This window comes from Macrosteles quadrilineatus, unplaced genomic scaffold, assembly GCF_028750875.1.
Source record: "Macrosteles quadrilineatus isolate MER2022 unplaced genomic scaffold, UCM_ALF_1.0 Scaffold_8__2_contigs__length_117827958, whole genome shotgun sequence".
Classification (NCBI taxonomy): domain Eukaryota; kingdom Metazoa; phylum Arthropoda; class Insecta; order Hemiptera; family Cicadellidae; genus Macrosteles; species Macrosteles quadrilineatus.
The window spans coordinates 28,474,101-28,501,856 of NW_026542601.1; the positions used below are offsets into that span (position 1 = coordinate 28,474,101).

At 33.2% G+C, this 27,756-nt stretch overlaps 1 protein-coding gene across 2 annotated transcripts in view; it reads right to left on the minus strand.

Moving 5' to 3' along the window:
- Window positions 1–27,756, minus strand: part of LOC128999240 (kelch repeat and BTB domain-containing protein 3-like) — a 41,658-nt gene that overhangs the window by 3,479 nt on the left and 10,423 nt on the right. Inside the window, exons 5-6 of one of the 2 annotated variants that reach the window (XM_054425638.1) lie at window positions 22,225–22,677; window positions 6,720–7,762 (exon numbers count right to left, since the gene is read on the minus strand). The exons of the other annotated variant lie outside the window; for it this stretch is intronic. Of the exons in view, the coding sequence (XP_054281613.1) occupies window positions 7,017–7,762; window positions 22,225–22,677 (1,199 nt within the window). The 3' untranslated portion in view covers window positions 6,720–7,016. Of the gene's footprint in view, window positions 1–6,719; window positions 7,763–22,224; window positions 22,678–27,756 lie in introns of those variants that run through there. 2 annotated transcript variants of the gene reach the window in all.

Genomic DNA, 27,756 nt, shown 5'->3' on the forward strand with positions numbered 1-27,756 from the left:
AGTCTCAATTCGCCCACAGTCCCAGATTAACTCTTATAATCCTCAACTCTATCTGCCTCAGGATTGAGTCTCATTCTATCCACGAAGGCGAATCCCCGCCTCCAAGGACCTCACCCTCCCCCAAATATGGAAAGGCTCTCCCTATAGCATAGTATTAATGTAAAGTTAAATCACAAAGATCTCAAAATTAAAATATAAAGTGGTATGTCTCCTTATTGACAAAGCCGTTATAAAGATATGTTAAATCTTTATGGTCTGGAACATTCTTTTGGGTTGAAAAGCTTCAACAACTAGTAGGACTAATCTATATTTATAAATGTTTACAACATAACAGATTAATGTACTGCCCATGTGCTGTTAGTTACTATATGATTGTCTCCCCATCTAAAAGGTGTTTAAGCAAGATAAATTATTTGGACTAGAGCGTTTAACGGCAAACAGAAACGTACAATAACATTGCAATCCATTCAACGATTTATTCAACGATCGAGTTGTTACGGTCAAGTTTATTTTTATGATTCAGGAGACTCAAATAATATACGCTGTTCAAAAAGAGAAAATGAAAATTTTTATCTAAATCTTACATCTACTAGAGTTATTCAACCTATTTTGACGAATGAACCCGCACTTTCAAAACTTCGGGACAAGTATTAAGAGAAACTCCACTGAACAACGTGAGAATGATCTGATGCGGGGCTTACACTGTGACTGGCAGACAACACGTTAAAATACGTTAATAAACTTTCAATGGTGTTGCTGCTTGCTGCTTTAGGGTATTAGCGGATTATGACTGTGTTTTAACCCAGAGTTTGTGAATTAAACATGGACCACATGAAATGGTTGACATCACCCAACTTTACAGGATTCCCTACGGAGAAAATTCGTTGGTTTAGGGGATGTCTCAAATCAAAGAAATAAATAAAGAAATTACCCAACTTAAAATACTTAACACAGGTTAACTCAGTAAAGCAACAGTTTTCTTCAATTCTCAATGATGGAAAAACTTGGTTGCAACATGTTAACTCGAATTGAAGCAGGGTGTTTAGCATTCATTAGAAGTTTTGACGACACAAATAGAGATATTTAAAATTAGTTTCAAGTTTATTAAGTTTTCAAACAACTCTGTAACTAGAATTACTCAAATTTAAGCATAACGTTTTCCTCAACGTTATGTTTTATCATTGACTATACTATGCGAAAATACCTCATCTGTAGGCCTACTTATTTGTTTGTTATTCTTTCAATTTATTACCTCAGGTGTGATTTTGTTAGTATTGCCATAGACAAATAGTATATTTTGTACCTAGGGCGGAAAATGAGGTTTTGCCGGCTCGAGATAGTTTTTAAAAACGATCGAGAGCTGTAAAACCATTTCGGTCTGTGGTACGAACGCTATTTTTCACCACATTATACCCTATTATTGTACCACTATTTACCACAATAAAAATACACACTGATAGTCAACACAACTACAACTTTAAGGTTATGTGAAGAAATAATTGGAGAAATCAGCAAAAATAATAATAAATAGTTGCTAGGCAGCGGTGCCAATAAAACAATTCTATTGCAATGCATGGATACTGATTTGTGTATTTAATATGCATTCAGGTTTTAAGAAAGTAAGCGGGCAGCTGATTTTGCGGCCCTAGGGATGTAAAAACCTGCTCGGTCCCCAAATGACGATGACAGCTGGCATGGCCAGCAAAACGTAACTTTCAGCCACCAATTAACGTATGTAAAACAGCTAAAAACATCATAGTGTGGTGAAAAGGTATTACTGTATATTCTGTTTTGTTTATTTCAGCTTAACTTAACCAATCAAAAAGGACAAATGCCACTTTATACTTTAATGCTGATCTTTGTGTTCCAACTTTACATTAATACTATACAGGATATTTGCTTGGTTTGTCTGGTTTGTCTAACAAATATTTTAAGTTTCAATAATCGTGTGGTCGGAGGTGAAAGGTGATGGGGTCATAGTTGGGGGAGGGTGGGTACCTAGGAGGTGGGGCTTCGCCTCTGTGGATGGAATGAGACTCCTGAAACAGGTAGAGCTGAGGATTATAAGGGTCAATCTGGGTGGGACCGTGGGCGAACTGAGACTAATTAGGCTACGGGCGAAATAGGATATAACCGTTGAGGGGTAGCGGTAGCAAGCGCTAGGCTTAGCAAGACAGAAGATGAAGTGCGTTGCCCCCAGCGCCTCAGGACGTCTGACGTTCTCAGAAAGATATGGATGACACTACAACCACAGGACTATAGGGTAAATACCATACAACAGTTCAACTTAAATTATTTGAATGAACTTCTGTTACCAATAATGTGATTAAGGGAAATCTGTTTTTAGTAGCCTACTTGGAATGCTTAAGTAAATATGAGTGAACAACGTATAGGAATGTCCCGTTAATCCCCCTTGCGCACGTTACTACGAATGCACTTCCTTTTGCATTTTTTTATATTTTCCTTACGGTCACTAGGGACCAGGGTTAGTTAACTTTCCTGTAACTGCAAGAGTGTGACCTCCAATTTCCAACTTAAATATTGTTTTGATTTCACGTGAATACCACATAAGAGAGACTCTTTTACACATATAAAACTAAGGTAAGGTAATACTGTTGATAATCACAAAAGTGGGCATATTTTGTTTCGTTTATGTGTTAGATTTGACTTACACATAGTTTACACGTAGTTTTATATGATATTGGACACGTTTTCTTCAAAGCTTTACTGCAAACGTCACTCAACAAAGACTAATAACAAGACGGATAATAAAATGCCGATCTTTTTAGAGAAGTTCTATATATAAGAGCATTGACTATATATACCTACAGGTAATAGGTATATATAGTCAATGATAAGAGAGATGAACCAGCACCCTCTTTTATCCCAATGCAAATTTAATGCTGGTCATTTGGATTTCTGATCTGGTAGTATTTTTATTCTATAAACTAGCTGTGTACCCGTTCTACGCACGGGGATCTTATAATATTCAGTTGAAACCTTCTTATATAAAGAACAGCAGTTGGTTTGCATATTTTAAGATATGCTGGCCAAACTATTATACATAGCTTCATTTTATGTTGTTTTTTGTTGTTCCGGATCGGTATGACAATCAATAAAAGGTTAAATTACCTCTGTGTCTGCCGGTCGATCCTATAACGGTAGGCTTACTTTTATTTTTACTATCTGATCTCGTTTGCATGGCTCAATCACGTCCTGGTTGAAGTTCGTTCGCTACGCTCACTCACCTGTATGTTGGAGCTCGTTCGCTGCGCTCACTTTCCTTCAGGTTAGCTCGTTCGCTACGCTCACTTGCCTTCAGGTTAGCTCGTTCGCTACGCTCACTCGCCTCCAGGTTGCAAATTAGCTGTTGTCATAAATGTAAAAGAAATAATAGTGCTAGTGCTGCACCCTGTTGGTAATCCTTGTAACTTTAATGCTATTGAACATCACAGAACAGAACCAACTTGTTTAATTGAAACAGCTGTTAAGATTCAATAATTTCATTTCTCATAAGGTTAACATGGGCTTCCAGAAATTCCACGTCAAAAATCGACAAAAACTTGATTTTCAAGGGTTTACTGTTAAATATCTAACTGTCTCATATTCGATGAAATACGTCTAAAGCCATCTCATATATGTATAGTATTTGGAAAATAAGTTTCAGGCGGGACAGTGCTATAGTTATTGAGGAGTAGTTGTAATAAAGTGCGTATTTTAGCGTTACCAAGAGAATGACAGATAGACAGACAGACAGACAGACAGACAGACAGACAGAAATTGAGATAAGGTTTGATTCGGTTTCTCTGACCTATGAAATGTAAAAATAACCAAAAAGTTCATTATTCTAAGCAATGTACAGACAAAACTCTAATTTTATTTATATAGATTTGTGTTGTGTTGTACTATATAATACAGGGTGTTTCATAGCTCTTTAATAACATCTTAGGGTATAATTTCTGGGTTAAGAAATGTATACAGTATACGGATTCACATCAAAATCGTTTGTAAATCAATGGTATACACAGAGCCGCTATATTGTAATTTTTAAATGTTACAAACTAAAATAGTGGACTTTTTAAGCATAATATAAATATCCCCGCCGCAGCAAACCTGCATACTAAGCACATTTCCATTTCCCTGATTGGATTTTTCAATTAATCTTTTTAGGCTACAGGGAGGGTATAGCAATGAAGTGTGTTCTTTAGTAAAATATTAATAGCTATAAAATAGTATCTATATATTAATTTGAAACTGTTTTTCTTTGTGACAGCTATTTTGAGAGAACGGCTGGGCGTAGAAACTCGGTAGAGGTGTCTAAAGAAAGGTCCTGGTCTGTAGATGAGCCATCAAAAGAGAAACGTGGAGAATTCCCTCAGGGCTCTGCCCCAGTGGCCTTTAAATTCCCATCCCATGTTATTCTTATGGAGGAAAACAAGGTTTTTGTCACAGCTAATTTGAGAGAACGGCTGGGCGTAGAAACTTGCTAGGGGTGTCTATAGAAAGGTATTAATCTGTAGGTGAGCCCTCAAAAGAGAAACGAGGTAAATTTCCTTGGGACTCTGCCCCAGAGGCCTTTAAAGTTCACTCTGCAATGTTGTTTACATTTCGACCATATGGATAATTTTACACTACTTTTAATTAACCGAACCAGCTGTTAATATTAAAATTGTATTCAAAGGTCTACTAAAACTGTCAAAATTTAATGTTTACATTATTATTTATGATTTTAAATGGATTCTCCACCGCATGGCAAGTTTTTTATAGTTTCAACAAAATGATGAATTTATGATACGTTTAAAATGTTTTGTTCAAAAATCTATGCTTTATTGCTTTTAGAAAATTTTAAATTATGAAATAAGTGTGACATATCAATTTCAAAAGAACATATAACTATTCCTTATCGGGTTAGCTTATCTTATATATATTGTAAGGTTGGCACTTGCCTTTTTTTCCTACTTTCAATCACCATTAATTTTTTAATTCAAGAAAGAACACCTGAGATTTATTTATTAGTATAAAAGTTTTTGATAATCGGGTTGAAAATTGCGTCATAGATGAGTACGTTGAGGATGAGAGCTGTGTTCAAGTTTTGGAATAGACTAACTACGGAGTCTATGGTTTTGGTAAAGTAGGTGAACTAATATCAATTCAGGTATTTAAAAAAATGTGTACACAGTTTTAACTTTGATGTACACGTGTAGCTAGGCCGAACAACGCATCTAAACCTCACTACATACAAAACATTCGGAAACACAACAGTGTCATCACATCTCATCGCATTTGCATAATTTGTTACCAAGGCTGGACTAGGTTATGGATTTGGTTCCGCAAATGTTCAACATTTGTGATCAAATTTCTTACAATTATGGTTCATTCCAATCCACGAAATACATGCACAGCTTTATGTGATCTATATGGCCAAGGCAAAACTATCCCATAAGTCAATGAATCAATAAGTTAATGAATTATCAAGTAAGAACAGGAGGATTAAATACATGGGTCGATGTGGCAAGAGAAGGAATTAAAATTGCTGAGATCGAAGTAAGAATGTTACTGCTTTCTGGAGAATCAGATATTTTTATCAAACAAAAAAAAACCGATTTAATATGCTGATAGAATTCTGTATTTTTATGACCAAAGATGAAGATTACTTATAAATCCGGATACAATCTGAATGATTTTCCTAATGCAGATTTAATTAGTGGTTAGTAATAAATATTGACTCTTTCCGTAACATAATAGACTAATTATATGAACTCATTCTCCCATACAGTGAAAGTGGCTTTGGTATGAAACAAACTCATAAACAATTATAAGGCTCCTAAAAAACCTTTTGGGCAACCTAAAGCCGATAAAAAGGTAGGAAATATTGTGTTAAACGAATTCATCAATCACGTTTTTTAGGGAACACAATCGTCATACTTATTATTGCTTATCCTCCCTTCATTTAACTAAGATTTTAATGTCTTCACTCTATCCATCGCAGTTAGCTGAATTTACATAAAACCTCAAGATTAACCGTCGATTTCGACGGGGTTCCACTAGTAAAGTAAATAAATCTGCAACTTTTGATCAAAATACATCCATAAACAAGAAAACTACAACAGTTGACTTATTCTCCGAAAAAATAACAAAACAGATTTTAAATTTACAGTTTTTCTCTTAACTTGTTTTTCTTAACTATTAAGCGTTTGAATAAAGAATAAAAATGTAGGTTTATATGTTTGTACCAAATTTCATCCAGATTGGATGATTTTTACTTCAAAATTGTGCTAACGCAAATAGACAAATCACTGTATAGGCCTATATAAATATATGGATCCGAACAAATGGTATTTTGGCCTTTAGGGACCTCAAAACGAATAAGTAAATCGGCCCCAGGTTAACAAATATTGTTCATCTACTTGATGTTATTCAAATGTACAAACACAAACTTCTACTTTCAATAATTAGATTTTTTTGATATATAAAGTAATTTAATCAAATAAAGTAATTATCAGACAAAATTTAAAATCCAACAGATAGTTAGGCTACTGTAATAATATTAGTTAAAAATCCAACGGAAACTATTATTATTTTAGTAATGTACAATAATTACAGATATATTTTTTTATTTTTTAACAATTAATTCTTCAATGGTGTAACAGGTTAAATGAATCCATTTTCAGTTGCAGTTTTCAATCTTTTTTATTTCAAAATGTGCCTTTGAATTGGTATATACAATCAATATAATGCACAAGATTTTAATTCACCTAAATACAGGATTCTTTACATTCCATTTGTACCACAACAGTTGCTCCAACAACGTAGATAAAACTTAAAATCTGTTGAAAATTGCATTTCTGTCCTTTACCACTCAGACTGTATGTTCATGTCCAAACTAACTTTTAAGCAAATTTGCAAGTATTTAAATTTGGATTAGAAGAATTTTACAAAAAGTGTATTTCGTGCAGGGTTAGATAAAAAAAAATTATAAAAAGATATGAATCTTTTGCACACACACTTTAGTGGAGTTAAAACTCCAACCACTCCATAGTTACATTAATCCTCTGATTATTGTAACATCTGATTGCTCTGTACATTAACTTGTCTGAGGGAAAGTCGTACCAATAACCTTGTTTGCCTATACTTAGAATTAAGTGTTCAGTTTTGGTGTTGGGCTCTTTCATACTGCCCAATTGTTTGTGATATCCTTTCACCATCATCATGACAGAGTACGTAGTGTCTGGCTTCAAGGTAATGTTTCTCCCATCAACAGCTAGAGGAATCTCAAACTTCACTCCATACTTGACTTGCTTACTGAAGTGTATCACAGGTTCATGCACATACAAGTTGGTCCACTCAGTTATTGTTGTTGAACAGCTCACTTCATATGTCATATCTACAGGGACTCCTGGTTTACGATCAATTGACTTACACTCTAGTGACAGCAGCTCAATTGTGTGGCTTTTGGTAGTCAGGGCAAAGTTGTAACAGTAGTGTTGTTGATCAAAATTCTCATCTAACATATACATTTCTAGTTTTCGAAAAGAGTTTGGTTTTTTCAGTTTCCTTGGTTTAGTCTCATTTGAAAACTCACTAAGAGCTTGAGTGGTTTCTTTTTTATATTGATAATGGCACATTCTGTTGACTTCTTCTATGACAAAAACACCTGAAGAAATCACTTCACATGTCTCTTCTAAACTTAGTGAGTAAGGTCTTAAATGTTGAGTCAACCCCGAGAGTTGTTGGCGGACCAGCTGTCCATCTTCAGAGTCAGCTGGGGAAAAAACATTGCCTTATTAAAATGTGATAGTCACAGATTAAAAAAAAAAAATCCAACCAGTTTTAAGATACATGATCAACTTCACGATTACGTGGAATTATTTAATAGAACTTGGGTCCCAAAAATCCATTACCATATCCATTTCCACTATTTACAGTAATAAGTTAAGCAGCTTAATAGGTCATTGATGAATGATTTTCCTCATGATTTCCATACTAAAAATATTATAGCAGTTTAATAGGCCAAGTTTTAAGCGTAAATAAATGTTAATAAATAATAAGTACTTATTATTTGTTATCAATAACCATTTTTTTAATTATTATGATGAATTAATAACAAAATAATAATGACTATTTTAATAGAATTTTATAATATGGCAGAATAATACCATAGACTAACCAACACAAGTAGACTTGTCATCCCATTGTAAATTTTGACGCACGTTTTTCGTGTCTAGTTCATGTACGGTGACACTGGGCGCTAGTGTCGTCAACATTTTGTTTCCATTATTTTAGGGTTAGTTTCTTGATTTGTGCTTCACTGTTTGGTTATATAACTAGGAGACAAGTTATTGTTTATGATTAGATCGTATTATTTGGTTTAACGAGGTTTTAAATTACTGTAATAACGGGAAACAAATTGTAAACAAAACACGACCTCTACGTAAACCGTACGGAACTAACAATAAAACTGTCTTCAGCTGTTCCATTAGGATGAGAAATCTACTTGGGGGAGTATTTTTTATCTATGATAATACTGTCAGTTTTGAGATTGTTCCTATTTTTTATTTAACTTCTACTATGCAGTAACTGGTCAATATTTATATTAATTTGATACCATGCCACAAATAAACATAAAAATTCCCAAAAATCAAATAATCTTTTACATTAAAATGTTGCTGTACGATTAAAAGTGAAAAAAATTAAATTTACTTGCTTAAATTTAAGCTCTGTAAAATGGGTTGGAAATAAATTGCAAAACTTGTTTTTAGGGTCAAAAATGGGAAAACTACTTGCTACCCCATGGACCCCCATTTTCATAATCCGATCATACATGTTCGCAAACTCGTTAGAATGAAAATAGGTTTACATGTTTTTATACTGAATCTCATCAAAATCAGACCATTTTTTTCTCAAGTTATCGTGCTAACGGACTCACACACATATATATACAGTCTACTCTTGGTACTTCAAAAACTTGATGAGTTAAAGATACGATAATTCAAACTTACGATAATTCAAGATAAAAGCTCAGTCCGTAGATAATACCTTTAACATTTCAAATTTCTACAATGCATTTATTTGGATACAATTGGTATTTCAAAGTCCAATCAGAGGGCAGGCCGTTTTGGAACACGCAGTAATATGATCTTTCGTTGGCAAAACACAACTATAATTCGAAGGAAGGGATTCCTTATTGTCATAATAGGAAACTATAAATTCTGTTAGCAGAATAATATGTCTTAAATATTGTTATTGATGATGCAAGAATCAATAGCAAAAAAAACATAATTAGCAGATACTGGTAAATAACTAAAAAAATATAGGATGTTGTTTGTTGTAAAGTAACTAAAAAGGGTTATTTTGTTGCAACGTTCTGTACCTTATGTAATACAGTATTTTAAAAATCTTTGTAATTCAAATGATTCGTTTTAATCCCGATAAGTAGAACCTCTTGATAATTCAAAACTCTTGATAATTCAATTTGAATACTACGGCTACTTAATTGCTTAACCTCAACATTGCACAGGTTGCAATACCACTTTCTCATCCAATTCTCATATTGCATTGAATTTTTGAAATGCTTACATACTTTTAGGGGTACCATCATTGACTATACAGGGTGATCTACTCAAGGAGGACACCATTGGGATATTGGAAATGGTAAGAAGTAGAGAAAACTTAAAATGGGGGACATTCCTTTATTTTTTATGACAGTTAAAAATATGATTTTAGTTTTTCAAAATTCAGCTGCTATTTTCCAAAATGGCAGCCAAGCAAGTTTGAAATTTCTTATGGAACACCATATATTTTATCATATTTTTGGATAGAACACGCAATTTAAAAACTTGTTTAGTCTTGACATTTTTTCGATAAACCCACTCGTTTAGGAGTTACAGCCTATGGAAAAATGACTTCCGGTATACATTTTACATCATGTAGCTCCTAAACGAGTAGGTTTATAGTGAAAATGCGAAGAGTAAATAAGTCTTAAAATTGCATCCACATTCCAGTTTCCGATATCCCAAAGGTGGTCTCCTTGAGTTGATCACCCTTTACAACACTGTGTGTTATATAGTCAATGATGCCATTTAGTATAGATTCCGTCACATTTGAATCCACCAGATATAGAAGTTAAACTATTACAACTATATAACTACTTAACTATATATAGAAAATTCTGTTTTTCTACTGCAATTTTTAAACGGTAAGAGATTAGGAAGAAAACTTAAATACATAAAATGTTTGTTTAAAAAGGAGCTAACACGTGTTATGAAATTTGTCATACCTTGCTATTTAAGAGTTTTGAGTTTTCATTTATTCTTCAAATTTGAGATTTATTAAAATAAGAAAATAACATGGAAAATGTCCTTATAACAAGTTATCTTAAAGAGTAGCTCAAGAATAAGCTTGGAAAGAAATTTGGCGCTGTTCCGTTCAATGGTTAGGGTAATACGGTTCTTAACTTCAAAGTCTTTTTTTTGACGTTTTGACCCACCCTGTAAATACAGTAAAAGTAATTAAATTTTTTGCACCAAAATGATCGGGATGTATCACACAACCCATGTCTACATTTAAAAATTTCTCAAAAAGCACCCCTACCCCCTAAATTGGGCCCTTTTGGGTCATTTTTCAAAATTGAAAATAATTTTATTGGATTTGGCATGTCCAAATTAGGGGGAAATGAGAAAAAACAAGTGTTAAAAGCCTTACCTTTGCACACAATACATATGGAAAGTTTTCAAATGAACACCCTGTATTATTGATACATTTAGGCTATTTACACAATATACTTTTAACTCACAAGACGGTAAATACTGTATATAAAAGGTGGTAAGTGGTTATTCTATTGTAAATTCTAATCTTCACACCCAATAGGAGAATGATGTCCCTTTACACATATTATAAACACAATTGGATCACAATGATGGGGTGAGTTGTTGATCACTTTGTTTCTTATGGCTGAATTTTCTGCCTCTTTCTCTTCACTCCACATTTTTTTCACACTCTCCACCTTGTACAAACTCCCACTACATTGGCGTCCTACCCCCCCCCCCCTCTACTCTACGCTTATTCATCTTCAACGCAAGGATGGGTAGCACTGACAGGTCAGCCAAGCGTCACTAATAGGATTATCATCGTATGGCAGGAAAGTCTACACCGATGGGAAATGAATCTGACTTAAGATTTATTGGAGTAGGAATCCAATCAGGCAAATGGAAATTCACTTCACGTCTTCAGGTATGCTGCAGTGGGGATTTTTATTTATATACTATACCACCTCAGTGGCGTAGCTAGGATTTTGTTTTGAGGGGGGCCAAGACCAGGAGGATATGAAATACCCCCCAGGGTAAAGGTTCAGAGCCTCTGAAAAGTTTTGGTATTTTAATGTGCTAAAAAACAGTTTATAACACCTCTGAAGGTTCTAAATTAGAGAATGGTCTCGCTGTTACACCATTTGCAGTTACATTTGGCAGTTAAAAAAAAATCGTTATGAACAAGTTACCAAAACAATAATGTATTCAATTTTTATAAAGTAACTAGCAGAGAACCCGTCCTTCGTACGGGATTGGCATATAAGTGTAAAATGCTTATTGTGGTTATACTCCAACTTATCGTTCGCAATAGGGGAGGACACAGTTTGATAAAATTTGCTTTTAAATTTACAGTATCTATTATAGCCATAATGTTCTACACCACTTCACCTAAACAATATAGAAAAATAAACTATTAATAATTCGCAAAATATCACAATTTTTTCATGCAATTAAAAACATAAACATAACTGTAAACAATCCTACTTTGACAGTTCTCATTGCCTATCACAGTTTTTTGTTGCTGCTTAGTTCAAATTCGGTGTTTTCATAAATGCAAAAAAATAATAGTGCTGCACCCTGTTGGTAAATCTTATAACTTTTTAATACTTTTGCATATCATAGAACCAACTTTTTTAGTTGAAACAGCTGACTAAATTCTTTAATTCCCTTTAAATATGAATACTCATAAGTTTAACATGGGAAAATACAGAGCCACTGGGGCGGAGCCCGAAAGGATTTTTGAGTTAAGAATATGCCTATCTTTTAATCGGGAATATGAGCTATCATCATGCCAAATTTCAGCCAAATCCGTCCAGTAGTTAATGCGTGATTGAACTTCAAACAAACAAACAAACAAACACACAAACTTTCACATTTATAATATTAGTAAGATTTATACATTTGTTTGCAAATATTATGTATCTAAATGCAAATATATATTTAGGTACTTACTATTTATCTACCTACATTATAATTTACTCATTTCAAAATTTTCAACACCTAAAATAGAAAATACAGAAATGGCTGCTTTCATAGAACTTAGAAATCATAAAAATAATTGGTCTTTCAAACACTATACAACATGTATATAAGTTAGGTTAAATCAAAGCACTGAACGAAATGAGAAACACTGCAGAAGCTGATCGTAGTTGTAGTATGTTTAAGTGTTGCCAACTTATTTTCTAGCGTACACATATTATATGCCTAATAAAATCACACTGTTTGTTGTTGTTTGGTTAAAATACTTGAGTGGGGCAAAAAAATGAGTGCGGCAAAATTAAGTAAATAATGCATCAATTGGCTACTTGGTGTGCTATAATCAGTGCAAGGAAGCCCACTTTTGTCAGGTGACAGTGGGAAATTTTTTTTATTTGCTGCTGCATCTTATAAGGGAAGTCGGTTTAGCTTAAATTTTGTTACAATCTAGAATAGTTATTTGTGCAACTAGTGAGAAAAGTGAGCAATTGACTCACTCGAGAGAAATCCTTACTCACGAGCCGTAGGCGAGTGAGGAATGGTTTCTCGAGTGAGGCAATTGTACTTTGAACTCGAGTTGCACATTATACTTTTCCTACAGTTACCATAAAACAAATAAATTGGTGAAGAAACATAACCTATTTTTACACAGAAGTGAACTTTTAATATAAGATTTAATGTGAAGTGACAAATACAACAGTACAACAGCTGACCAGCTGATTTACAGCCAGTGCTGCCAACGTATTTCGCGCGCATACGACGTTGCCTGCATGTTACGCGCTCACTATTTCAATCTGGAGTTGCAAATCAGGAGTGAGACAAAGTAATTAGAGTGAGACAATGTTAACATTGTCTCACTGATGAGCGACTTGGCCACTTTGCTTTCTCAAATCAGTGAGAAAACATGTACATTGTTAGGTAACTGTAGGAAAATAAATTAATCTTACTAATATTATAAATGTGAAAGATTGTGTGTTTGTTTGTTTGTTTGTTTGTTTGAAGTTCAATCACACATAAACCACTGGACAGATTGGGCTGAAATTTAACATGATAATAGCTTACATTCCCGATTAACATATAGGCATATTCTTATCTCAAAAATCCTTTCGGGTTCCGCCCCAGTGGCTCTGTAATTCCCCATGTTAACCTTATGAGTATTCATATTAAAGGGAATTAAAGCATTCAGTCATCTGTTTCAACTAAAAAAGTTAGTTCTATGATATGGAAAAGCATTAAAAAGTTATAAGATTTACCAACAGGGTGCAGCACTATATTTTTTTGCATTTATGAAAACAGCTGATTTGAACTAAGCAACAAAAAACTGTGATTCGCAATGAGAACTGTCAAAGTAGGATTGTTTACAGTTATGTTTATGTTTTTCATTTCATGAATAATTTGTGATATTATGCGAAATTATTTTTCTCTATTGTTTATGTGAAGTGGTGGAACATTATTGCTATAGTAGATGTGTAATAGAATACTATAGAATACTGAAAATTAAAAAAAAACAAATTTTATCAAACTGTGTCCTCCCTTATTGCAAACGCAAAGCTTAAGTATAACTGCAATACACATTTTATACTTATATTCCAACCCCGTACGAAGGACGGGCACTCTGCTAGTATTTAATATTATTAATACATTGTACTGCATGAGGTTACACATTTTAACAAATATTGTTCACCTACTTGATGTTATTCAAATTACACAAACTTGTACTTACACAAACTTGTACTTTCAAGAATTAGATTTTATTGATATATAATTATATATAATGATATATAATTATGATATAATTAGGCTACTGTAATAATATTAGTTAAAAATCCAACAGAGATTATTATTATTTTAGTAATGTACAATAATTAATTACAGATATATTTTTAACTAGCTGTTGTACCCGTGCTTTGCAACGGGAAGAGAACACGAAATAGAAACATTTTGATCTTTACATCAGTTGATAAAATAAATACGCATAAGCCTTTTATTAACAAAATTTAACCTTTATGGCCTTTATAGGCTATAATAGATGTTGTCATATATGTAAAATAAATAATAGTACTGCACCCTGTTGGTAAACCTTGTAACTTTTTAATGCTATTCAATATCATAGAACCAACTTGGATAGTTGAAACAGCTGAGAAAACGCTTTTATTCCTTTTAAATATAAGGTTAACATGGGAAACTCCAGAGCCACAGGGGCGGAGCCCGAAAGAACTTTTGAGATAAGAATGCGTCCATATGTTAATCGGGAATGTGAGCTATCATCATACCAAATTTCCGCCCAATCCGACCAGCATTTTACTTGTCATGTTTACTTGTCACAAACATACATACATCCATACATCCAAACTTTCTCATCTTCTATATATTTAATACACAGTTGTAACACTGTTTTCTCAGTAATTACTGGACCGATCTACGAGATTTATGTCTCAAATTAAAGGGGATAGTGTGTAGATTTGCCGAACTTCCTTAGAATTTACGTTTTTTCTAAGGGCTACGACCTACAGCCCTTTAAAGGACGAGTCAATACAATTCTTATTGAAAAATATAATACACAGTTTATAAATTATTTGTCAGCTGTTTAATGTTTGTCAGACATTTGCTATTATTTTTATAACCTCACTTTCAGTATGCAATTGTTAAACTTGGAGTTTCTGGTTTCTGTTTATAAACACACGATTTTGATCAAGGAAAATGTATCTGTTAACTTATTTTTGAAATGTTTTAGTTTTCCTGCAAAGTGATCTGAAGGAAAGTAGTAATTGAGTTTAAGTTTGAGTATGGAATGTGAAATAATACCCATAGTAGGGAATGGAAACTTATTGTTTTGATCAATATAATTTATTCTCTACGGCCACCAGAATAATCATGGGGAAATCCGCTTGCAAGTTGTACATATAATTGCTAATGAGTGGGAAACATACAAACATTTTATAGTAGGTGACGAATCTTACTCAAGATCAGTGTTAGACGTTCAGTGGTAACAAACTTTACCTTCTCGAGATGGCGAGTACGCTGGGATACGTGGAACTACAATTTATCAGTGAACTATACCCTAACTATATTTGTTCGAGTAGGCCTACACAGGGAAGTTGCTTGAGAAACTGTGACTTACGATTTCGGTTCTGGCGAAGAAGTATCTGACTTGATGTTTAATGGCAATGTTGACTCGGGTCATTATAGCGTTATAAAACTTTATCGTTAACCCCAGGATGTGAAAAGTACAAAAAGAAAAAGAAAAGGTAATCATTAACCGGGCGTAAAGAGACATACAGAACGAAAAAACATGTAGAGAACCATCGAACTAAAAAGGTAAAGAGCAGTGATGGTGTTAAATGTGCTCTGGAAGTCCCTTCTAAAAAATACCAATTTTTAGCGAATTTCCCATATAGGGAATAAGCTATTACCGTAGTACTCATGGTAAGACCTGGACGCGGGACCAATTTTTTTTTCATTTTGAGGTCCCTAGAGGCCAAAAACACCATCCGTTCAAATTCATATATATATATATATTTATATATATATATATACTAGCAGAGTACCCGTCCTTCGTACGGGGTTAGCATATAGGAATAAAATGCTTATTGCAGTTATACTCCAGCTTTGCGTTTTCAATGGGGGAGGACACAGTTTGATAAAATTTGCTTCTTTAAATTTATGGTATACATAATATTTCCAAATGAAGATGTGGTTAAGTTGGTGAAAGATGTTGGAGCTGCTCTGGGAATCGACATCCAGGAAGGTGACATATCGATTGCACACCGTGTTCCATCCTTCAAAAAAGAACGCACGCAGCCACTTATCGTCCAGTTCTCCAGGAGGACATCTCGTGAAACCTTACTGAAAAGTTTTAGGGAGAAGAAGACGATGACAGCCAAGGAAATCCATGCAGCCTTCCCAGCCCGGAGCGTCTACGTCAACGAGCACCTCTCTCCAGAAAATAAACAATTTCTGTCAAAGCTTAAAGAAAAGTGTAAAGAAGTCGGATACAAGTATGCGTGGTGCAGAGAAGGTAAATTCTTCGTACGGAAGTGTGACAATGATCGCTGCCTCAGAGTGGACACCTAAATAACATGTAAGTCAACATGAGTCAACCTACACTATTTTTGTCCAATAAAAAATATATATATAATGTTTGTTATCTCTTTATTGTTATTATGTTTATATATTCTATGAAATGTTTATTTTTATCTCAGGTTCTATTTACTTCTCTGTCATCAAGGAGTGTGACAGTTGTTTATCTTTATAAAACCGTACATATAAACAATTTATTTTTAGAGTTAAAAATGCATACTGTTTAAATGAATCATCACATACTGAAACACAATTCTCAATCTGAAATACAGGATTTCTTTTTGCCTGGGAACGCTACAAAAGAATTTAATTTAATATATACTAATATAAGGAGCTTGAGAAAAAATTTCAATAGCTTCATTGCTGAAATAAGTAGTATAAAACACAAAATACATTTCATTGTCCTTAGTGAAATTTGGATTGTCAGTAATGAAGCAAATTTATATAGCATACCAGGATATAACCTTTTTGCCTCATGCAACGATGAATACAGAGCTGGAGGTGTTTTGTGTTTTGTTGACAAATCAATAGAAAGTAAAGAGGTAAAGTTGTCTTTCAACCCAAGATCAGCTGATATCTTATTGCTGGATATAAAAATGAACCAAGTGTATTTTAAGCTAGTATGCCTGTACAGATTACAACAAATTCCAGAAAACTCATTTTTAATAGATTTATCTCAGCTGATGTTAGAAATAAAAAATAATGCAATATATATTGGTGACATAAATATTAATCTTTTGGAGGAAAGTGCTATATCTGAAAGCTACAATAGTGTCCTAAACAATAATGGGTTTATATCCATAGTTAACTCTCCTACTAGAATTACTCACTTTACAAAAACATTAATAGACCACATTTTTGTAAGAAATAGATATATGCAACAGTTTTCCAGTGGAGTATTTGATTTAGGTATTACTGACCATTGTGTTCTAGGTCTTAAATTTAGATATTTGTCCAATACAAAAACTGTAAACACATGTGATGATAACATAAACCTTAAGAAACAAATACTTGATTTTGATCTTGTAAAAACTAAGCTTAAGAATACTAACTGGGAAGATATTTATTCTGAATTAGATGTAAACAATTGTTTTAGTATTTTTTATGAAAAATTAATGAACGTTGTTAATACTAGTAATAAAACTGTTCATGTTGACTCTAAACTGAGGAAAGCAAAGTTATCGAGTCCTTGGATTACAAGAAACATTTTTAATCGAATAAAAAGGAGAAGAAAGCTTTATATACTTTCCAAAAAAAGACCATATGACACTGCTTTCAACACCTATTTCAAAAGATTTACAGACAATTTAAAAGTTGACATTGACACAGCAAAAAACTTATATTATTCAAATAAACTTGAAGAATGTAATGGTAATATTGCCCAACAATGGAAAATTATTAATAACTTGACTGGAAATGTAAAAGATAAGAACATTGATAGGATTGAGCTAAACGATGGGACACTGATAACAGAGCCTGGCCTTATCGCCCAGGAAATAAACAACCACCTTGTCTCAATACAGGCTGGACAACCAATCACTTTCCCTGCAGCAATTCTACCTCCTATGTACATCTGTCCACAAACGTTTTTTATAGCACCAACTACAGTGCAGGAAATAAAGTCAGTTGTTAGTAATTTAAAGAACAAAAAATCTACTGGCTTTGATGGCATCAGTGTTAGTTTACTTAAACATATAATTGACGAAATATCTCTTGTTTTAGAATACATATTTAATATGAGTTTCAACAAAGGTATTTTTCCAGAGACACTCAAATTAAGTTTAGTTGTACCCATTTTGAAAAAAAATAATTCTTTTAATTTAGAAAATCTCAGACCCATTAGCTTACTTTCAGTTTTTTCTAAAATACTCGAGAAGCTCATGATGATTAGAATTGAAAATTTTTTAAATAAAACACATTTTTTCAGTAATAAGCAGTTTGGTTTTATTAAAGGCAGGTCAACAGAAAGTGCTTTATTGGCAGTAACCGATCACATCTTCCAAGGATTAAACTCAAAACTGAAAACAACAGGTCTATTTATTGATTTTAAAAAAGCTTTTGACATGGTAAATCACAACATTCTTTTAAATAAATTGCAAAACGTAGGAATAAGAGGTACAGCTTTTGAGTGGTTTAAGAGTTTCATCACAAATAGGAGGCAACAAGTAAAAATAAACAATGACTACAGTAATCCTCTCATTGTACAAACGGGTGTGCCCCAAGGGTCAACGACCTCAGGTATTTTATTTTTAGTTTTCATCAACGATTTATTAAATCTACCTTTTAACGGAAATATCTTTGCTTTTGCTGATGACATTGCTCTTTTTTACACACAAAACGATTTGATGTTGATGGAAAATTTAATAAACGATGATCTTTTACTTTTAAGAAATTGGTGTTTGATCAATAGAATGCAGGTAAATGTAAACAAAACCAAATTTGTTAATTTCCACTCAACCGGTTTTGAATTGCCATCTCCTTTAATTTTTCACTCCTCAAATTGCAGTCCACAACTATGTAATTGCCAGCCGTTAGAAAAAGTAAAATCTATAAAATATTTAGGAGTTCTACTCGATGAAAAAGTCACCTTCGAACCTCATATATTAAATCTACATGCTAAGATACGAACACAAATAAGAAAATTTTATTTTTTAAGAAATTTTTGTAACGAATCACTTTTGAGAACATTATACTTTGCACTAATCAACTCAAGATTGCAATATGCCTTGCCATGCTGGGGAGGAACTTATAAAACCTTGATAAATAGATTAAGAACAACACAAAACTTTTTTATGCGGATAATTTTGAAACAACCTAAAAGAACAAGTTCATTTCCACTCTACCAACAGTTAAAAATTTTGCCCATACAGCACCTTTTTGTTTTCAAAGTTCTTAGACTGTTTTTTGTTCGAAGTGGAAACAGAGTTAACGTCATACCAAATATTACACACACATACATAACAAGAAGCATTACCAATAATACTCTGAAACTACCCAAAGTAAATAAAGCTATTTTTCGTCACTCTTTTCAATATCTAGGTCCAAAATACTATAATTATCTACCACTTCAAATAAAGAATAGTTTAAATTTAAAGCAGTTTAGCAAAGCAACGATAATTTGGCTTTCTTCTCAGCAGGACATAAATTATATAAATAATATCCTGTTGTAATAACTTTCATTGTTTATTAAAACAGTTCTTGTTTTGTCCATCAGATGCACAGTTCAGGCGGAATTCAATGTTTTATATCAGATGCTAGACCATAAATTACAACGTCATGTTAGCCTATAAGTATAAGCAAACTGGTTACACTACTGGATCAAGTAGCCAGTTCTATTTCTCTGCATCTCATGTATTGTTACATTGTGGTTTTTTGTGGGAAATAAACTTCATTATTCATTATTCATTATTCATATTATACATCTACCAAAGCCATAACCTTCTACCACTTCACCTAAACAATAGAGAAAAATTAATTTTTTTAAATTCGCAAAATATCACAAATTGTTCATTAAATTAAAAACATGAAAAACTGTAAACAATCCTACATTGACAGTTTTCATTTCGTATCACAGCTTTTTGTTGCTGCTTAGTTCAAATTAACTGTTTTCATAAATGAAAAAAAAAAATAGTGCTGCACCCTGTTGGCAAATCTTTTAACTTTTTAATGCTTTTGCATATCATAGAACCAACTTTTTTAGTTGAAACAGCTGACAAAATTCTATAATTCCCATTAAATAACATGAATACTCATAAGGTTAATATGGGGAATTACAGAGCCACTGGGGCGGAGCCCGAAAGGATTTTTGAGATAAGAATATGCCTATATGTTAATCGGGAATGTGAGCTATCATCGTGTCAAATTTCAGCCCAATCCGTCCAGTAGTTATTGCGTGATTGAACTTCAAACAAACAAACAAACAAACAAACACACAAACTTTCACATTTATAATATTAGTAAGATATATATGTGTCCGTTAGCGCGATAACTTGAGCAAAAATGATCCGATTTTGATGAAATTTGGTACAAACGTGTAAACCTACGTTTATTCGAACGAGTTCGCGATCCAGCATAATCGGACCATGGGAACAGGGGTTTAGGGGGGGTTTTATGGGGTAAAAATGTGTTTTTCCCATTTTTTACCCTAAAAACAAATAATTTTGCCATTTCTTTCCAAACCGTTTTGTAGAGCTTAAAAAAAGAAAAAATTTAGTATATTGAAGCGCTGTTGTATGCCTAAGGGTCACGGAGAAAATTCAAAAATAGTTTAATTTAAAATTCCCATGTTATTCTTATGGAGATAATAAAAATTGTTGTAGTTTACTTGTTTATGGATATATATTGATAAAATTTTGCAAATTTATTTATTTCATCCCATCCTATTCACGTATGGTCAAAAAACACTATTTACCTTCCCCGTAGCAGCAAACCTAAGCACTTGTTAAATCTAATGTTACTCGTATTTAAATAGGGAATAAATATGTCTTATTTATGGAAATATTTGAGTAAAAATGTAATCAGACAAGTTGAAATTCGCTTAGTCTGCAGGTTTGCTGCGGCGGGGGTATTTTTATTGGGGTCGATAGTTTTCTGGTAGTGGTAGTCTACATAGTTTTAATATCCACGACTCCTTTTCCATCAAATTGGACCGTTAATACCATCTAACATTGAACAAAGTATGCCCAACTTTATATATACCGGTACGACGTAAACACAGCTTTTACTCACAGTATGGGTCAAAGATTCGTGAAATGCGACCAACTGCTGATGCGTGATTTACATGTAGGCTAAGTGACTATCTTTATTCCATACAACAAATGTAAGGAAAAAAAACGACGAATATAGGAATATACTTGAGCAAAATATCTAAATAGCATAAATAGCTGCTTATTAGGTTATCAGCATTGCCCAGTTCGTATACTATTTATTTTTCAAATGAAACTCGAATTAATATAAAACATTCATTTGGTTAAAATAATATATCGGTTTGATTAACATAAAATAGTTTATACAGGCAAACTATCAGTTCTATTTCATGTAAAAAATTAAACAACCCCTAAATAAAATACAAAGATAAACAGTAGGTATTTGTTAATTATTATTTCTTTTATTGCTGACAATATTCCCGTGGCGGAGCACGGGCGGTTAACTAGTTTATAATATTAAGTAGGATTTGTTTAACAATTCTTGAATGGTTCAACAGGTTAAATGAATCATTTTCAGTTGCAGTTTTAAATATTTTTTATTTCAAAAGGTGTCTTTGAATTGGTATATAATGCACAACAAATAAAGATAAGTGATTTTAATTCACCTAAATAAAGGATTCTTTACATTCCTCTTCTACCACAGCACGCCAACAACGTAGATAAAACTTAAAATCTGTTGAAAATTGCTTTATTGTCCTTTGCCACTCAAGACTGTATGCCCATATCTTAATTTTAACATTTTAACCAAATTTGCATGTATTAAAAATTTAAATTTGGATTAGAATAATTTTACAAAAAGAATATTCGCTCAGGGTGAAATTCAAATAGAATAAAATTACATTTTTGGCACACACACTTAAGTGGAATTCAAACCACAACAACTCCATAGTATTTTTTTCTAGAGTGACATTATTCCTCTGATGTGGTTCTGTACCATAACCTGTCTGAAGGAAGTTCGTACCAATCACCTTGTTTGCCTATACTTAGAATTAAGTGTTTTGTTTCAATTTTGGGCTCTACTACTCTACAGCGAAATTGATTGTGATATCCTTTCACCATCATCTTGACAGAGTACTTGGTGTCTGGCTTCAAGGTTATATTTCTCCCATCAACAGCTAGAGGAATCATAAACTTCACTCCAAACATGACATACTTACTGAAGTGTATCACAGGTTCATGCACATTCTTGTTGGTCCACTCAGTTATCGTTGTTGAACAGCTCACTTTATATGTCCCCTGGGCTTCTGGTGCAAGATCAATTGACTTACACTCTAGTGACAGCAGCTCAATTGTGTGGCTTTTGGTAGTCAGGGCAAAGTTGTAACAGTAGTGTTGTTGATCAAAATTCTCATCTAACATATACATTTCTAGTTTTCTAAAAGACTTTGGTTTTTTCAGTTTCCTTGGTTTAGTCTCATTTGAAAACTCACTAAGAGCTTGAGTGGTTTCTTTTTTAAATTGATAATGACACATACTGTTGACTTCTTCTATGAAAAATATACCTGAAGAAATCACTTCAAATGTCTCTTCTCCACTCAGTGAGTAAGGTCTTAAATGTTGAGTCAACTTTGAGAGTTGTTGGCGGACCAGCTGTCCATCTTCAGGGTAAGCTGGAGAAAAACGTTGTGTTATTAAACTGTGATGGTTACAAATTCTAAAAAAAAAAAAAAAACAGTATCAGCAATCTGACACATACTTTCTCCCATTAGCTTGTAAACAACCTTTATCATAAGTAAGCCATGAGAACTAATAATTTATAAATAAAAATATTTTTTTAGAAATGCCACGTTTTTAAACACACTAAAAAGTAGAAAATAATCTTTTATAAATATGTTCAGAGAATAAATATTTGTAAGTAATGATGTGGGCCGGGTAAATACCCAGTGGGTAGGTAAATGTAAATTGGGTATTTACCCCAGGCCTGGGTTAATACCCAAAAAACGGGTATTTATAGTTTTTTATTAAAGTTAGAGAATATTGAGATGTTTTTTTTTTTTTCAATTATTACCCTGTAAGGATAGTAAAATGATGATAAAATGTGTTAAACAAAATTTCATAAGGTCACTAATAGCATTTTACCATTGACTATTGGATACAGAAGTTGTTGTATTGATAGTCAAAGATTTTACTTCTGGGTATAATCGGCATAAATATACCCTGGTCGCATGGTTGCACTGGTCCTGACTACTTATGATTTTTTAATTTCTATAATAGAGAGATTAATTTATTTTATTGAAAGTGAAGAAAAATAATTGGTTAAGTAATAATTACGAGCTTTTGGCCCGTCCTACGTACGGGAATCGAGTAGTCCTTTAAAACTGTATATAGAGTGTCTATTAATAATTCAGGGGAGCGAGCTGGCGTAGTGGTTAGAGCACGGGACTTCAGTCCCAGAGGTCCCGGGTTCGATCCCCGCCAAGTCAACAATGGATTTTATCTAAGTGATAATGCCGCAACCCCTAGGTCTAGCCTGAAGTAATGTGAAAAACAATCCCAGGCTCGTGCCTAGCGTCCTAGGAAAAAAATTACTAATTCAAGCATAGTTTAAGCAATTCAAAATTTATAGTAAAGAAAAATCTGCCAGGATGAATTAAACCATGTGATCATTGTTATTTTTCCAACCTTTCCTCAAAAAGTTGAGTAGTAAAATAACTTTCATAAGATTTCTTTTGAAGATTCATGAGCTTCGATTCGTGTACAGCAATGGTTATAGAATCTTATTTATTTCCTATAATCAATGACAAAATCAGTAAATAAAGTAACCTTATTGTTCTATAGAATACTTTTTTATTCATACAGCTGTTAGTTATAATAAATTATATTGCACTAAAACAAACTAAATATTTTAAAGACTGCTAGATCACCTTTGATGGCAGTGTCTTGTCGAATCTAGAGCAAGCCAAAGACGATCATAGCAGTAGTAATACTGGGAGAGAGATACTTCCATATGACAGGAAATTTTGTTTTAGCTTTGTTGATGAGAAGGACATAGATGTTATTATCTGCAGCCTAAAACATTCTTTCATATGGAGTATGATGATGTCCCTGCGGTACTTCTAAAAAAAGCTAAATCAGTCTTACTAAAACCTATTACTCACCTTATAAATTCTTCCTTAATTTCAGGTATTTTTCCCCACAAAATTAAGATTAAAAAATTAAAACCACTCTTCAAAAAAGGAGACAAGAAAATTGTATCAAACTATCGCCCTATAGCATTGTTACCATCTATCTCAAAAATTTATGAAAAATTAGTTTATAACCAACTGGTAATTTTTTTGGAAAAAATCATCTATTTGAGGACTGTCAACATGGCTTCCGCTATGGTCGATCTGTTATGTAAAATGACTCACTCCCATGCACGGGTTCTCCCATGTGGGATTAATTTCGTATAGTTTAAGTTACTCAGTTATATTCTTATGGTAATATGATATTTTGTAAAAACTGTAAAAATCATTATTTTATACGAAATGAAGACATTTTGATTTGATTTGATTTGATTTGAGTTATTACAGCTGCCACAGACTTCATTGAGAATCTGTTATAGATAGTCTAGACAACAAAGGTAAAGTTGCGGGTCTATTCATGGACATTAGCAAAGCCTTTGATTCAATATCACATGATTTATTAATTTTGAAATTGAGTAAATTAAGAATTAAATACAATACTTTAAACTGGCTAAAATCTTACCTTCACGATAGAAAACGGTTTGTCAAAATTATTTATCATAACAACAAAAATTATAAAATCCCTTATCGTTCCGCTATTACAGCAGTTAAATATGGGGTGCCACAGGGATCCATTTTAGGTCCCCTTTTATTTATTTGCTATTTAAGAAACTTCCCTCAGCTTTCTGATTTCAGTAAACTTTGTCTGATGACACTTTGTTTGATGGCACCAATTTGAAAATCACTGCATCAACCGTTGCTGAATTATAAATTAAAATTAATTCTAACCTAACTCTCTTAAACAATTTTTTTAATGCCAACAATTTGCTTTTAAATCCTGATAAAACTAATATTATTTGTTTTAAAACTCGATCAGCTCAAAATATAACTCAACCTAATGTTACCATATTTGATAAAAAAATTGAAGTCAAAGACAGCATAAAATTTTTAGGATTAGAAAGTACACTTAAATGGAACCGTCATGTTGAACAATTGATCGCAAAAATTTCTTCTGGCCTTTACGCATTGGTTAGGCTGAAATATTTTTGTGAAAAAGAAGTTGTTTATTTCTCTTACATCCATTCAGTGATATCATCTCTTTATCGCGCAACTACTAAGAATTGAAGCAGTACCTCATCAACAAAGCTACCTATTTATTCTTTCAATGAGTTGTAGGAAGTAGGAAGAATTTTTGCATTGTTAATTCTAAGAAACTTTTGTTTTTCATTTTTCAATACGGTACCTGTACTACCTGACACTATTTATGCATGTATTGTATACTTCAAACAAATTAAGATTATTTGAATTTTTAATTTGAATTGCATTAAGCTATTCTGTTTCTCTTAGGTTATTTAAATGGGAGAGATTAGAAGGCTTTGGATAATTTCTTGAAATATGCTTGGGATAAAAGGTGGAATTCATTAAAACCATTTAAAACACAAGAGTCTCACCAAAACAAACTAACTGTTGGGGAGAAAGGTTACTGTACTGTAAACTCCCGGTTATCTGAGTCTCGGGTAACCGAGCCAGTCATAAAAAAAATAATAACTATAAATGTCACAAAAGCTGATAATGGGTGATTTGTAACCATGGCAACTAGGAAAGTTATTGAATGCGTGATGAAGGGAAACCCAAGAAATAGGAGAACAAAGAGAAAGTATAATGACGTTGTTATCTTTATACCCTTTTTACAATTATTGCTGTTCTTGTTATTATCTTTATGTAGGATTTTACGATTTTGTTTTATAGGTTTATAATTTTTTTTTTTTACCACGGGATATCAATTTACAATTTATTAACGTGCTTCTCTTTTGAAAGAGCAATACCGGATGCATATTAAAGGTCAATGACCTAAAATATCATGATTATGCAATATTGTATTTTGATGTTGAAATTCTAATCATGACAAAAGTTTGTATATCTCCCCCGGTCCCTATCATTTAATCATTTAATATAGACAATAAATGCTAAATAATCGTGGTTAGTTCTAATTTTATTTTTGATTATTCAAAGTTTCTACACAATAAGACAATCCAAAGTGAAACCGGGCAATGAATACCCGATAAACAACATATCTTGTCCTGTGATTGGAATACCACTTGCCAGTCCCTTAGATTTAGGGAAGTAGTGCAAGTCTATATATAGCTTCAAGGTCGTACCCACCCCTTCCCCCCTCAAGGCCAACTCGACTCACTGTTGCTACCTGTTACCCGGGCTCCTTTCGAGGTCATTGCCCAACCCCTCTCACTCTTCTATTGTGTTGCCTTTCTATTGTTTCTATTCTGATTTTTTTCGGGAAACATTAAATCTATTGTTTACGTAACAGCACAGAAGTACACTAGATTTTTATACTTTAAAACAGTACTGTAAAATAAAACTATTACACATAGCGCCCCTAGTATCAGGAGACAAGCACGAGTTGACCATGGTAGTTCTTTTCTGTTTATCTGTTCGTTCCAGACGAATCTAATTGTAAAGCAAAACAGCCGATAACGACGTTGATAACAACTATAAACTAGACATAGGTTTGCATCATACGGCTTCTTTGTCCTTTGCTGTTATGTTGTCGTTGGAAACGTAATGCTGTAATTTTGTCCTGGGAAACTAATGATGGTTATGGAGATTTAGATTTCTGTCAAAAACGTCAAAATATGTTGTCTATCCGAAAAAGTCGGATAAATAATGGATTGTGTCGGATATCAAATTTAGGCTCGGTTCGGATACGGATATCCGAACAGAACTGAATCCGACCCGATTTTTCGGATATCTGCACACCTCTACTAAATGAACAGGTTGTAATGCTCCTTAAGCATGACGTCATCGTAGGCGTAATTTTTGCCGTATATGATCAGCTGCTTGTTTTAATCGTTTCATGGAAAACAAAAATAAAACTATAAAATAGCATCGTAGGTGACGGCAATGATGTAATTTTTGCCATTTGCAATCAGCTGGGTGTTTAAATCTTTCCTTGGAAAACAAAAATGTAGCCTAACTAAAAAATATCATTTTATTGCCTATGAAGTCGTCATGTCTGAGGAGCCTTACGGCCTGTTTATTTAGTGTTGCTACTAAGATTAGTTGCACCTAAGATCTTTACTGGCTGTTGCTAGGTCGAGTATTCTATGAATTATCGGTGCACTGGAAACCTGCGTATTTCCCTATCCACCTGGACCTGACACTTTTAGTCCCTCTGAGTCCTGAGTCCCAGTTTAGTAGCTCTGAACTCGCGCTGAACGTGGTTGATGTTAATTGTTCTCGTGCTAATCGCGGTTGTGTTTATTTATGCCATTTTAATTGATTTTTTATCGTTATTGTTGACTTTTACTGTTACCGAATATTCATCATTTGTTGTTGATTTTTATTGTTGCTGTGTGTGGGAAACGGAAAAGAGTTGCAGTTTCTCTTGAAACCAAATTTAATGTGAGGTTAGCTCAGAAGACGATCGAAGTCTTTTTAAAGAAATAATCTGTGTTCATACTTGCTTACAGCTATTAAATTGTGTCTATTATATGTTCTTTCTTTTAA